Genomic DNA, 15,668 nt, shown 5'->3' with positions numbered 1-15,668 from the left:
TAACAGCTCATCAGCTTGGGAGGAGACTAGGGGAATTAAGGGAACTGGCCGAGGGATTCTTTATTACAAAGCTGTTGGGCCATTCAAGGAGGACCCTGAACCCTACAAGGAAACACTAGTACTCATTTACAAACAGAACTCAGCATTTTTATTCTTTGATTGACTTCCTGCTAGTTTTGATATTTGCTACCACCAGAGAAGAGCGTAAAAACACAGTACAACATTGTTAACCAATTAGGAAGGCTGGAAGGGAAAGCAAATCCCAGTACAATTGCAAGTAACTTGGTGGAGTTTATAATTAAGATTTTTTTGAACAGATCAGCAATGAAGCAATAAATATGCTGCTGCACTGAACCAACAACAGGATTTAATCACTAAGTTTGTGGTTTATTGCATTACAGTTTAAATGTTTTCCATAATCATACATTCACCAACCAGGTAAATGACACTTTTTCATATGTTTTATGCTAAATGGCTAAAATTATGTAGTAGCCAAACTAGACTAGGACTAGTAGAGGTAGATATTGAATGGGCAGTGCCAGGCAGAAATATTTTGTGAAAGTTACTTCTTTGTCTTTTGTTATGAACAGTTAGCAGGTTTAACACTTTTAATTAAAACAAACATCTTACGGAAGCTATTCTAAGATGCTTTGGATTTTTTAGCAATATTTCTCTTGCAATATTACAAACTCTTGGATATGATCTCTCATAAAGTGGACAATTTTTGTCCTCCCAGTTTTCTGCAGTGATTCACATGAAGACTAATATACAAAGTTAGAATCTTTGTGAACATACTACTGGTTTTGCTTGTACCACTCGAGAAGTAATACACATTTACAGCTTCCTTGGCATGGGAAGACTGCATTTATAGTATTTACAGCTTCAGTCATCTTTCTAGTAATAAAAAAGCTATTTTATATTTAATCTAAAATGGAATTTCTATTATGCTGCCTCCTTATAACTCACTTCAGTCTCCTTTTGCCAAGCTGCTCAATCAGTTGCTCCTTGCCATTCCCACTGCTGGCTGTATGCTCCTGGAAAGTGTCTCTGCCCAACACAGCCATTAAAATTAGTGTTTGTAGACTGCAGCTTTAATTTCCAGGAAATATCATGACAGCATAGCCACAGGTTTTGCCCTTTGCTCCTCAACTCATCCCAGAACAGATGATAACTGAAAGGCTCCTGGAAGCAAGAGTCTTTCCCCATGCTCAGCAACCACTTTCCTCCAACTGGAACTTTACCTCTAATGAGCTTATAGATGGCTCAATCAATTACTGATACAACTGTCTACTTACACTACATTTGCACCGTTTTCCTTCACAGGACCCCAAAACACTGTGTTATCACACGAGCGTAACTCCGACTTCCACATAGTTCAAGCTTTTTACATTACAGTAATAGCATTTTTAAAGCAAAATTCCTTAGGGGAAAAGATTTCAAAGCTAGTTAGGTACTCTGTACAGAACACTTAGAAAAACAGTTAAAGTAATCACAAAAAGGGAAAAATAAATTTTTTATCTGGGTCTATTGAGGTGGATTATGGTATCAAGTGGTCTTGTTGGCATTAGTAGCACATGTTCAAAGCAGAACTGTGGCAACAGCATGTGAGCGCTGCAGGAATGATGGCACCATTGCTCCAACCCCCAAAGACATCACATTAGACAGAGATCTTAAGTTTTATTACTTATCTTGCTCACGTGATACTGAAATTGTATTTGCCCCTCTGGCTCCTGAGGCCTGATCTCACTCTGCCCTCATGGGTGTTTTCTTTCAGGGAAAATACAATTCAATCTGAGTTGCTACACCAACTTCCAGGGTCTACTGTTATGGTTGCAGCACCTCCAGATCTGGCAAATCCAAATGCTAAAGGAAGATTTAACAGGCTTATCATAAACACCTCATCTGGCCCTAGAGAGCTCCCTGGGAAACTTGGAATTTGCTCCCCATGCTAGGGGAAAACCTGGGTGACAAACTTCCTTCTGTGTTCTGGCTGACACAGCATGTATCAGGACAAGCCTGCCCCCTATGAACATGCAAATATTAAGACCTCTACTGAAAAAAAAAAAAAACTTGAATATAGAAGCTTTTAAGGCATTTAATATGCAAAGAAATTAGTTACTGAATAGGTAGGTTTGTGGCCATTTTACCTGCCTGTTCACACATGTGCATGCTCTGGTCTCCACAGGGACAAAAGCGAGTACCTCATCCACCATCACACGGAAAACCACAACTTTCAGTTCCCTACAATTTAAGCCCACATCTGACTGGCATTGCTTCATGCAATGCGCATTTGCACCATCTTCTCGTATCTAGGCAAATTTGTTGTCTGAACATTTTTGTCCCCAGGAAAGATACCCATATCATGTGTCATAACCAGTGGCTCCACTGATGGTGAAATCCTCCTTCTCTACTGAAAATCATGAAGAATCAAACCACATTGTGTCATGCCAATACTTTAGGTCACTCTGACCACCAATCCCTGTTCACCTGCTTTGGCAGGCAAGCACCAGTGATTACAATTTTGGATCTCAGCACACAAAGGAAAGCTTCCATTGCAGCACAGCACTCTGTGCTATCACTTCACAAGGCTCATTGCACTGGATTTCGACTTCATTTCCAGCTCTTAAAAGCTCTTCCTCAGAAGTCAGCCTTGCATCTAACAGAAGAGATAAAGGAATAACGATTTCTTTACCAATTAAAGAACCTCAGACTTCAGGCAAACTCTTGGCTTAGTTTCCTGTCCTGGGTTTGCAGTCTTCTGGTAGAGGATGAGTAACCACTTTAATCCAAAAGCACCATCTCTGAAGCAGTATGGATGCTTTTCAGCAAGGCTATGAAGTGTCTTTAGGGAAATCACAACAGATGTATAGATGGAGACTTCTGCAAGGCCCACTGAAGCACCCTTTTCCCCATTTGCACAATAAAAGGTAACAAGTAACTTCCTGCTTTTAGTTTGTCCATTTCAATGCAAAAACAGGCAGTGAAAATGTAAAGGAAATAATTCCATTTATAGGCAGCACCCCAAAAAACCAGTATTTGGGAAAAAAATAATTTGCTTGATGCAATTAACAATCTGTTACAAGTGAGCACTCATCTGCCTCCAGCTTAAGCATTAGAAGCCAAGAAATGGGCAGCAATACTCAAGAGGCAAGGACAAAAGCTTGCAGCTTCTGTAGGCAAGACTGAACCATCTCCAGGAGTTGCAGAAGACATGCAGTCCAAGTATCTCAGGCCACAGAAACAACTGACATCAAGACATCAATACCAGAGTCAGTATTCTAGTCCCTAAAAGCCCAGCAGGTTATATATACACATACTGCAAATGTACACAAGGATAGGCTAACCATGAAAAGAAAGTGGAGGTGAAGACACAGTAAACAAAAGCCTGTTGTTCTGACAGTTAGAAAACTACAAACCCCAGTAAGTCTTCCAGGATTTCTTAACTGTACATGTCAATCACTGAATTCCATTATGTGGAAGAGGAAGGCTGTGTATCCACACAACAGGTACTCTGTAACTGAACTCCTGCAGCAAAGAAGGCACTCACTTTGTAAGCTGTAGTTTATTTCTGCTCTGTTTTATATGATGAGCCTACAAAAGAAAACATTTGAGCACTTATCTATATTATTAACACAGTAGACTTGTAGACTGAAGCTTGACTTGGAAAACAAAATTCAGCCTAACACTGGTGGAACTTAAAAGCCAAGTAGCAAAGCGTTGTGTTATAGGACTTCCCAGACATTCAGTATTTACATATAATGCATTTGCACTTTATACTCAATGATCACCCATCAGCAGTGACATTGTTAGCATGACTGGACAGCACAGTAAGTCAACCCTGAGCTGCACTCCAGCAAACCCCTTCACTGTCAAAGTACAACATAGATTGGTTTAAATATTCACACAGTTGTTTTTCAAAACATTTTATTGCATTATATTTGGTACCTTATGTTTGACAAAGGAAATTACATCTGTAACTGCAGGAATAAGAAGCTGGTCTGTTATTGAAAAAAAATCTTGGGCCCCTTAAAAGTTACAAAGTCTTGGGCTTGCCTGAAACAACTGAGCAAGAAATATATTCTTAGAAATGTAGGGCTTCAAGTATTACAAACCTGTGACACTGTGGAAAAGTTCCAGAGGTATCTAAACTGCAGCACTTTATTTTTTGTTTTTCTGCATAACATTAACAAGGCCTGCTGAGGTTTTAATCTGTTAGTCTCTTGATCAGTCAAAATGGTAGTCAGGAATTTTCCTCTTTGCAACTTCAAGCCATGGTATGTTCTCATTTTGTTTTCACTCTATGTGAAAAATGCATGCGATCTTTCTAATTGGTGCCACATCACAGTGCATAATTTTATTTGGTTCTTGCATTACAGTTTTAAAAAGTTTGGCCAACATACGCCGATAGGTTCATCTCAAGAACAGCAATGTTGATTCTCCCCTCCCCACCCCAAGTTTAATTCCAAGAAAGACCATTTCTAACTGGTTCCTTCAGGTAAAAACTGTGGTGCAAGAACACCAAACTGATCGTGTACAGTGAATTTCAGAGACACAACAAGCTTATTGAACACACTATGCTTCTTAATTCTGGTTGATATCCGTATGTCCAAGCATCCCCAACATAACACGTATGTTGCAGGTTTCTCTGTATATTCTGATTCACATTGCATACTTCCTATGGACACAATCATCCCCCGTATCAAAATCAGTCAGATGCTAAAGCCCCATCAACTCTTTGTGCTCAGTGAAAGAATCCAGTGCTAAAACAGCAGTTTTGCTGTCTGAGATAACAGTAATCTCACAAGACAAATTTAAAGTTAATATTTCTGCCACACACCTGCTCTGAAGGCTACACACCTCCAGGTCTCATATAAATTAGTTTAAAAACATGGGTGGGTAGGTGAGGAGAAGGTTTGTTTATTTTTTTCCTTTTTTTCAATTTTAGCAGCTTTTAATTTTTAAGAAACCAAACAACCTATAACCAGTAATATGTTAGATATTTTATATATATACTTTGTCAGCAGGATAAAAAGAAGTAAAACTATTTGAAGGCAACAGGCTTTTTTCCTTCTGTTCTTTGTCTAAGTTAGAACAATTCAGCAGGTGCGTGACAAAAATATTATACACCAGATATGGTCCAACGTCATTTTTTTCCAATAAAGTTGTTCATATTTCATTGGCCAGTTCTTCAGGTTCTGCAGAACTATCTCCATTAACTGTGATCTTCATATCATCTTCATATCCAGGGGGCATGAAAGCCAAAGCATAAGGGAAAAGCTTATGACAATTTGCTCTGTAAGTTTCAGATGCTTCTTTACAGTCTCCAAGGCTACCATCACATAAAGCTTCTAATACCTCCATACAAGTCTAATTAAAGAGAAAAATAAAGAAAGTGTTATCGTTTTTTAAATGTTCAGCTGAACACTTGAAAACCAATGCTACAAAGAAAAACTTCTATTGTTTCCAGGTTTCAAACAGCAGTTTTGCTTTCTGAGATAAGAATAATCTCACAAGACAAATTTAAAGTTGTATTTCTGCCACAAATCCGCTCCAAGGGCCACACACCTCCTTTCAATATCAAATGACATTTTAACTAAACATAGCATGAAATACCAGTGTAGTCTGATTTGAAATAATGCAGTTTAAAAAGGGATCTAAAACACAAGTTAGAAATCTTGACTGTAAAATGAAATACTAATTTGTCACTTGTTTCTTATTTTCGTAAAAAAAAAAGTTATTCCTACTAGTTGGCAACCATTCTTGGGACACACTGACCATTTCAGCAATTCATAATATACCTTTCAATCGAATCAAATTACTCTGATATTACCACATTTTTTCAGATACATGCAGTTTCCTGTCCATTTTTGTTCATGATTTAGAAGAAGAAAAGGAGATTTCCTGTGGATTTTTTTCAGCTTGCATTCCAAACATGAGAAACCAACCTACTGAGCTCCACTAAAGCCTGGCAGCATTCACCCACCCGTGGCTGTGTGCAGGCATTAGCATAGCAAGGCAGTCTTTTCCTGCTCCTCTGACATTTAGTACAGTTTTTATTTCTTCTGTGTACTGGAATTAACTGCTCTGTCCTCCTGCTGGAGGGTTATGGAGTTCTCCTCAACAATCCCTTTTCCTAACATTTGCTCTTTGCAACACTGGCATCCACAGAAGGTCAAATATATCAGGTTTTATGCCTGCAGTGTGCTCCAAGACAGTTGGTCTTTACTAGAATGAAATGTAGTAAATTTGATCTCTTTCCACACAAAAATGCCTTTCAACAAACACCTAGACTCCTTCAGATTCTCCATTTTTAGGGCACTTTCAATTTCCCATCTAGAAAGTCCAACTCTTACTTTACGTTGGCACCAAAAATGCTTAAATTCAACATTTTTTCAGTTTTATCACAATGCAGTGTACAGGATGTTTACGCACTGCTGAGTTGGTAAAAGCTTCCTCTAGTCTTACCAAGTTTGCACCTCCAAAACAACCAAGCTTTTTTGGTTACACTTAATCTTTCCCCAGTCCTGTTCCCAGAATCCCACTCACAGGCAAAAACCAGCAAATAGAAGGCAAATAATTTTTGTTTTCTAAATCTCTTGATAATCTATATTAAGCTCTTTGAGACCACTCAAACAGTAAGAAAACCCGAACCAAAAAACCAACACCCAAACAAAGACAACTTTAAGAAAAATGCTAAATGGGTACTTAGAATATAAAAGACATGAGTTTCCATCCCATAACACAACAGCTAGAATAGAGAAAGGATCTGAATCTTTAACATCCTAAACAAGTCTATAAATCAAGACAAATTGTCCTTTACTGTCTCTTTTTCCCTGCTCTGTCTGGCCCAAAAATTCTGCTGTGAACTTAAAATCCATCACAATTAAAGTTCTGTTGAACCCACTATGTTTCATAAGAGATGTTTGGTGGAAAACTCCAATTTTTGTCCACAAAAGAGTAATTTTAAAGCAACATTTACCAATTTTACTTGCAATAGATCTAAAAAATTGAGCACACAGACTACTGTAAATTGCAAGTCAGAAGTGAAATGTCTTCCCAGATGAAGGTGGGGGAGTGGTGAAAGGGGCATGGAGGCAGTGTCACAGGGAGATTATTTCATGACCACCAATGGAGCAAAGACTCAAAATTTGGTAAGCTTTTCACTTAACTACATGCTAAGGCAAAACTGTGCTTATGCAGCTTTTATTAAACCTACAGTAGCTCCCACAGCTTGCAGAAAGTTGACTATGGAAAGCCTTCCCAGAGTCTGGGCCACTCCTTTTCTTGTGAACAGTTGCCTGGGTGGCAGCCAAAGCTCAGACAAACTACTACCTTTTCTTTCGCCTTGTGAATTCTCTCAAATTTAGTAAGTTTTCCATTACCTTTGGTAATATGGTTTCTGCTGCTGCTATTTTCATATTATCACAAAACTAAATTAATTTAAATGTGTAAAAACGGTATTAAATATTTCAGTTCAGATGAACCTGACACCCCTTTCTCTCACAACTCGACCTCTTTACCATAAGGTACAGCAATGATTTCAGCTTCCTCTTGCCTCCCAATTTTGTTTAAAGCTTCCACAGATACAACAGAAGTTGTTTACAATTTATAAATATGTTACCTGAAGATTTCTGTTAATAAGGGATTCATCCAGGGTCATTGCCAGTTCCACTGCCCTTTTCTGACTGGAAGGATCTAAATAGTACATCATTTTGGCAGCTACAGGAGGAAAAACAAGATTCATCACCCAGTAGATGATGAAAACCATCTTATATACAAACACAAAATAGAGATAATATGAGGAGGAGGGGGGACTGAACTCTCCAGCAGTAATTCAAAATGGAACCAACTTGGAGCATAAAGCTTCACACCTAAGTAGGTAGAAGGGAAGTTCCAAACAAAGAATTAAAAAAACCATTCAGCCACATTAGAGACAACAGGGCAGAGAGGTCCCAACATTTGCATTTCAGCAGGACAAAGAGAAAATTGAAGAAAACCACTGACAACCTGGCAATCATGTTGTCAGAAAAACACAAATAGAGAAGAAAAGCACTCCTGAGTGAAAGAGTGATTGTTACATCACTGGGGCTGATACTGAGATACAATTGCCAGAGAAGCACAGGAAATGAAGAAGTAGGGCAGAACAAGGAGAAAAGCAAAATACCTGATAACCTATGTGGCAGTGAGTCATAGTTCCTTTTAAGGAAAGCTTCATTGAAGTTCTTTGGATTAGTTGCTCCAAAAAGCCGATTCATTTCTTGGTTTAGCACTGTTCTAACAGCATCAGGCAGATCCTTACTTTCAGATACTGTTGGAAAAAAAGTTGAGGTGAGCACACGTAATCACAATAAAATATGCTTTATGCATTTAATATTTTTCATTTTTACATTATTAATATAATTGGAAAGTATCTCAAAGGAAGATGTATGAAATTTGAAAAGGTAAATAGTGGATGCAGTTAGATGAAGCTCAACTGCGGCAGTTTTCTGATGCTTAGAAAAAGCCAAAGCTTTTTTACATTAATACACTCTTCCCCTTACTAATTAAAACCTATTAGGCTAAAAGGTTAATGTCATACAAGTCTGTTCTTAAATGTCTAGTCTGTAGTCCCCACAAGAAAGGGTGACCTTTGGGGCAGGTGAAGGGAGAGAATTCTTCCAACTTTTACCAATAAGGACAGAATTCTAAGCCCTCTCCTTGCATGCTGACACAGGCTGTCAGCAGAAAAGCCACATTCCTCACTCTGCAGTTTCCATTTCTTCACTGCCTTCTTTTCTTTCAGGCGTCACATACTGGTCAGAGTCTTAAAAATTCTTAGCAATACTGGAATGACTCCTAAATTCAGCTGCAGTCATAATAACCATGCATAATTTTAGCATGAATCAGTTGGTTAAAAAGCTTTCTAATACATGCATTAAATATTTCGAATTAATTGTGCTAAAAATCAGTGACTGTAGGTTTGGCATCACCTGGCAGTGTGCACAGATGGAAGTCCTACCAAACAGATACATACCACTGCTAAAGAGATGAATCATACACTCGTGAAGCCAAGGATGACTAGAATCGATAGCAAAGGCTCTCTTCACAGACTGAAGCATCAGAAGGAACTTCTCTGGAAAAAAAAAAGTGTTGACAAATGTTCAAAAACTTGTGGTAGGAACTCACTGCATTGTGTTACAGGAGTATTTAGTGCTTGGAATTAGAATGATCAGAAGAATTTACAGCTGAGTGTACTGCAAAAGCTATTTTTAATAACATGCATCTATTAAACCAGTGAATTAAGTGGATAATCATCAAATGTTCAAACTTTGGTTTTCACACACTGCTCATGGCTGGAGTGTTGGTCCAGTGAAAAGTTGTGTTGTGACAGGGATGGGCTCCTCATACCTCATCAATAATTGCTGCTTAAGTTCCAATAAACACCTTTATGATTCACAAATTGCTTGCTTTCATTAAGTCTTCTCACCTACCTTTTCGAAAATAAATCTCAAAGGCAAAAAGATGAGTCTCTATTTTGTTCTTCACTAAATTCTTCAGGGGTGTTAAAAATTTAATGGCTTCTTCCAAAGGTGCTTCAACCTACAGATTCAAGGAAGTAACAAACAGCTAAGTCGAAGTTCAAATCTAGTCACTACAACAACAAAAATCAGCTATTGCTGAGTCACATCAGAGAGTTACTCTCCTAAGGCAGTGCATGAGAACCTCTTCTGTTAACAAATTTTGCAACTTTCACTCAATATATAAACACAGACTAAAAAGTCCAAAATATTTGCTTTTTGATGGCTACAAATCACATTTTGCTGTAGAGACACAAATCTTTTCCTTCTATCATACACCAGTAGTGAACACAACTGGACCTGAACCTGCATGGAAAAGGGCAGTGTGGCTGTCCACACCAACATATGCATGTGGGCCTGAGATGATGGTGTATGATTGATAAATGCCCATGACATTCTGCTTAGACAGGTTCCTGAAAGCTGCGAGGTAATGGTGACAGTCCCAGCCAAAATACCAACACCAAGCTGGAAGTAATTAGATATTGAAAATGGTCTCCTGATCTTAGCTAGTGTATTCCAGTAAATGGACAGCTTTCACACAAATTAATTCTGTGCAGGGGTTCGTTACAGACAGGTATCTTGCACATAGAGGTTTGGGATTACTCAAACAAGAACTGTCCGTTGTCCTTCATATTTTTTTTACAAAATTACTCTCTAAGAAGCAAATACAAATTTTGCTTTTGCCAATAACAACACAGCAATGTTGAAGTGATACACTTCTTTGCAAACTTGAGTTGAAGATCGCAATGGACACCTTCCTGCTAAACGTAACTACAGCACCTGTCATAAAAACACTCGCATCACTTCTATGTGTTGTTGATTTTACATACACACTGTGCACATCAACTATTTGTAACCTATAATAAAACCCCATTCCAAAGGTATGCCTTTAGTGCCAAAGCTACATACCCAAACAAATCCAGGGGCAGCTGTTTCAGTAAAACTATTTGCAAATAGTCAAAAACGGTCTTTCGGCACCAACTGCATTTGGAAGTGTCTATATCATGATTGTGATATTGAATTTGGAATTATATTATATTGACATCTATATATTAAAGACATAACTAGATTTGCCAAAGGAATGCATTATACAGCTGCAACTATTCCTTATAATCTTGGGAACTGGCTAGATTTTTCAGGGCTATCCCCATGACATCCCTCTACTACAGAACTCAATTTCAATACATGCTGTTGCATTTCAATCTTAGTTAGTTCTGCTTCTTGCAACCAGTGAACTAAACAATAGAAATACCAACAATATTCTTAATAACTAGTCAAGTTTAAGTCCCTTGTTTCTTGGCTACAGAATTAAGTTCACTGACTCAACTTTCAAATATCCCCTCAAGAACTCCCTTTTAATATGAATGAAGTATGAATAGTATGAATATAGATCCAGAATACTGGGCCTATAAAGACTTGCAATCTATACTACTATTGCTATAAATGAATTTTTCCAGTCTCTATAATTTTCTTATCTTCCCCTCACTTTTTTTTTTTTTTTGTTTTCCTGCTCCTTACAGGTATAACTTCTGCTAAAAGAAAAGTCTTCTGGGTCACCTGCCCTTCTATATCTCTCTATAGTTCTTAATCCAGATCTCTAAATCCATCTCAGTCTAGTCTACTATTTACTACCACAGCTTCTTTATTCCTTTTCCCCCCCATTCAAAACATATGCAAACAAATCCTATTAAAGCATTCAATGCTTCAGTGTTTCCTCTTTCACAGGCTGACTATGCAAACAAAAGAATATCAGGGGACCTAAGAGTGAATGATAATCACCTTCCACACAGGATAGAAAAGACTTCCACACGACCAACTAGAAATAGGGTATAATCAACAAGTTCATGCAGTAGACATGTGGAGATAATTCCATGCTACACCTGTAACAAATGTTTATGACTTCAATTACTGCCTTTGAGAACTAGGCACAAAAGCTGCAACTTCCACACTACTGACACTGTATCTAACAAACTAGCCCTAGAAAGGAATTGTTTTTAAAATGCTGCCTGTCAAGAGACACCATACCAAAAAAACCCCAGCAAGTTATTTGAATGGCTTTTGAGTTTTATGTGTGCTCACTACAACTTTTCTAGAAATTTCTAAGACTTTATTATTACATTAGTAAGCACCTTTGCCAGCTTTTCAGGGATAAGTTCCTCTTTCGGTCCTCCAATTTCTTCATCATCATCATCTTTCTTCTTTTTCTGGTTCCTCTGTTGCTTCTCCTTCTCAGCATTTTTCTTCTCCTCCTCCAGCTGTGCTTTCTTCTGGGCTCTTCTCTGCTTATTTCGTAGCTTCTTTAGCTCCTTGTCAGACATATTTGCTGTACACACACAAAGGACAAAACCACACAACACTGATGTCTAATATTAACAGCATCAAGCAGCTGTCAGACAACAACACCTTTTTAAAACCGTATCTACGAATGAGCAATGCTGTCATTACCTTTGTAAAAGCTTATTTACTATGGATAGATTATTTTATAGTCTATGCTGCCGCTTTGTAATTCACAAATTCCTTAATGGAATCAGAGGACAGGAATTAGAATAATACTATAATGAGATGAAAAATACTAAAACTTGACAAATTCCTCTTGAAGGATTCTTTCTTGAAGGAACCTCTATTCAGACCATTTGAGGTGCCCCAAGTCATAACCACTTAAGTTGCTCTCAAATCAGAGACGAGGGGGAAAAAATAAATAGATGATTTAAACATTATTTTTACATCAGAAGCAAGAGATGACAAAATTTAAGTTGCTACCTAGTGAAATTTCTGTACACTGATAAAAAGCTTAGAAAGAGCTACCCAAACACATCTGCTTCAGTCTGCTATTCCATGGACCAACCACAATGAGAGTTCATGTTTTCACTGCCATTCCATAACACAAATATTTGTAATGAAGAGTTACAACTCTCACTACAAACCCATCATTGTTTTATAATAACCACAATAAAAGCACACATTAGTTTAGCTTCCAGCAGAACATCTACTTTACCATGTAGTCCAAGCTGCAATTTGCCTACTTTGAGTTGTATAGAACTCTGGCTTTGGCTCCCACAGGTGACAACGATAATGAATGCCAGACCTTCCTAAAATATCCACTAATTAGTGAAACTGCATGATTAATAAATCCTGAGGGTTGAATACCTGTATCAGCCTCATGTTCTTTATTTTCATCTGTTAAGGGATTATCATGAAGTTTCAAATAGATCTCTATGGCAATCCGTGCTGCTTTGAAGTAGAAGGGATGTTGTCGAAGCACATCTTCTAGTTTTAACAAGTCCACGTAAGACCTAAGGGTGATCTTCCTCATACAGTAAGTGTGGAAGTCAAACTGGTCATCTGTGATTTCTACAAAATGCTAACACAATGTAACATAACATTATTTAGCAAGTATTAACAATGAGATACTGACCTGGACTTTCAAAATAATAACTTAGTAAAAGCTTACTGTTTGACAAATACAACCTACCTAATACAAACGTTAACAAAACCCTCCAAAACTAAACTCATGGTGAAAAGGACAGAAGGCATCTTAGCCCAGAACCAAAATACACCAATTTCACAGTCTCTTAAAAGTAGCTACCTCTGATAATTTGCAGTTTAGCAGACAAAGGTTTTATATTCATTGTATTTAAACAGCATTTGAGGAGTTTTTCTTCTCTGAACTGCTCTGGGTTTTTTTTTCATTCAAAAGCATCATTTTAACTTCCACTAAATACTATGGCAATAAAGTCCACACTTACACCAGACATGATGTGAGAAAGTACTTTCTTTTGTTCAAGCTCTGCTTTCTGCACCATCTAATGTACCTTTGTTTTTGTTTGAGAAGCAGTGAAAAGTCATTCCCCTCTTGAACTTCTCCAAGTACTTATGATCTCATATAACTTTATCCTAAACTCAGCTTCATTTGTCAAAGATCAGGATAGAAGAGTAACCACAACAAGCTAATTGCAGTCTCTTCCTCTGGAAGTTACCGCACAACAGTTGTTTTACTAGCACGTTTTTAAGAAGGTGTGACACTCAGATGTAAATAGTGTGCCAGATTGACATAATGGTAGAAAAGTACTACTTCTCGAGTTTTAATTCCTCATGTGTCCTTTTGACTGCTGCTCCACACCAGCACAGAATTTTTTGCAGCATTATCTACAATGGTTTCAGGATTCCTGAGCAGCAACAATTATTTTAAGACCTTTTACTACTTATGCACAGGCAGGTAATTTGTCACTGACTACACTGTTGAACATTACGTTTCATGGGCATCTTAATCATTTAGTACTGAGACAGTGCAGTTGTTGTCCTTGCAATATTCAGTCCGTTTCTGTGATCATTTATTGATGAAATAATGAAGATTCTAGAGATGCCTTAGTAATCTCCATGATAAAACTCCTTTTCTTGTAAAAGTTGATTATTTGCTCCTACACTGTTTTCCCAGCCATGAATCACCGATTAAATCCATGAGATCAACCTCCCTAATTTGCTGAGACAGTTTACATCCTTTATGGTGTGAAGTACGAGATAAAATGTGTTCCTGAAAAACAGAACACCTTTTATCAACTAGACTGTCCCCTTGGCATAACTGACCCCTATGAAAGATTTAAGAGGCGCTGCTTTTTCTTACAAAAGCTTTGTTGATGGTTTTTGAATTCAACATATTTGCTTATTTATTTTTGAACTTTACTACACCTTCAATCAATTAATCCAACAGATTAATAAACAGTGACTTAAATCCTTAGAAATATTTTTTTGGGTGGCCTAAGTTATCACTTCATTTGCTGACCTCTTCTGGTACCCAAGACGATTTATAAGACTAACAGTTTCTTACGCAAAAGAATTTACACTAATTTATTTAAAGGATTTGTGCAAACAAAACATGGTCCTAGCAAATCACAAAATTATTTGGGTCGGAAGGGACCTTAAAGGTCATCTATTTCCAACCCTCTGCCACAGGCAGGGGCACCTTTCACTAGACCAGGTTACTTTGATAATTTTCTATCACTTTTTTCTAATCAGAGAATATTCCAGAGCTGAGTCCTCCCTGCAGAAGAGCAGCAGTGCTGAAATCTCCTAATGCCTCTCTGTTTGCAAAGAGGCATAGCTTCCTACTTAGTTCTGCTCTTTCAGCACTTCTTTTACACCCTCAGCGGTCTGGTAGACTTTAATATGCTTTAAAAAACCAAACCCACATCTGCTTGTTTTTAAAGTCGTTCATCTAAATGTTGTTGTTTACCTCACTATGGATATCTGCATTTAATGTGCAAGTACTCCCCCCCTTTTAAATAAAACTTCTACTTTAAGAAGTCTTTATTTTTGCAACAGCTTCTTTTAAGCTGTAGCCTTTATTTTTTTAAGGAGAAGATAGTAAATATTTTTAGTAATTTTTTAAACATTTATTGTCTACCTCTAAAACAGTGCCTTAACAGTAACTGACATCTGTCCTTTACTTTAAGGATGGGCTTGTCAGCTCATCCACTTATTTTTGGACTTAAAGTACACATGCTCTTAGTTTGTACCTAAATATCCATTTCCTATGTACACTGCCAAAACTAAGACTGTTTTTGACAGTATTCTGCTCTTGTCTGGATCTTCAAGTAACTTTATAAATTCTCTTCGTAATATACAGTTTACAATGGCATTTTTAGGAAGAAATGGAACTATATAAACTTGCCAGTAACCAACATGAAATGAAATCTCTCCTGAAGCTACATGAAATGCACCCTTACTGCTCAGAAAAGTAACATATCAGCACAGTAAACTTAAACCAGTGTTTTCCAACCTAAGCAGTTGAGCTGAATACGTACTCTCTCAATTTCATGGCATTTCTTAAGTGCTTCTCCAAATTTGTTCATTGCCTTGTAGGCTTGAGCACATTCTGTCTGAAACCACATGCACTGCATTTCATTCAGGTTCTCTACTGCTGAGGTTCCTTCCTAAAATCAAAAACAGCATTATACAAAAAAATAAATCTCATTGGATTTGTCAGCTGCTATTTCTTTTATCTTTGCCTAATTAAAAGCATAAATAAAGCAAATGAATGCTAAATCTCAGAACTGGAGTCTAGAAAGCTGGAAATGCCACAGTTAAGATCAACTTGCTTTGTTCATTAATTAA

General features: G+C 37.5%; 1 protein-coding gene across 1 annotated transcript in view; it reads right to left on the bottom strand.

The window, feature by feature from the left end:
• Positions 1–131: 131 nt before the first annotated feature.
• Positions 132–15,668, bottom strand: part of NAA15 (N-alpha-acetyltransferase 15, NatA auxiliary subunit) — a 40,284-nt gene continuing 24,747 nt past the window's right edge. The window contains exons 13-20 of the mRNA XM_039550815.1: positions 15,359–15,487; positions 12,705–12,918; positions 11,687–11,880; positions 9,471–9,579; positions 9,014–9,112; positions 8,165–8,308; positions 7,622–7,719; positions 132–5,367 (exon numbers count right to left, since the gene is read on the bottom strand). Coding sequence (XP_039406749.1) covers positions 5,167–5,367; positions 7,622–7,719; positions 8,165–8,308; positions 9,014–9,112; positions 9,471–9,579; positions 11,687–11,880; positions 12,705–12,918; positions 15,359–15,487 — 1,188 coding nt within the window. The 3' untranslated portion in view covers positions 132–5,166. The remainder of the gene's footprint in view (positions 5,368–7,621; positions 7,720–8,164; positions 8,309–9,013; positions 9,113–9,470; positions 9,580–11,686; positions 11,881–12,704; positions 12,919–15,358; positions 15,488–15,668) is intronic.

This window comes from Corvus cornix, chromosome 4 (genome assembly GCF_000738735.6).
Source record: "Corvus cornix cornix isolate S_Up_H32 chromosome 4, ASM73873v5, whole genome shotgun sequence".
NCBI lineage: Eukaryota > Metazoa > Chordata > Aves > Passeriformes > Corvidae > Corvus > Corvus cornix.
The sequence above is the reverse complement of the archived record's forward strand: the minus strand, read 5'-3'. Positions and strand labels throughout refer to the sequence as shown.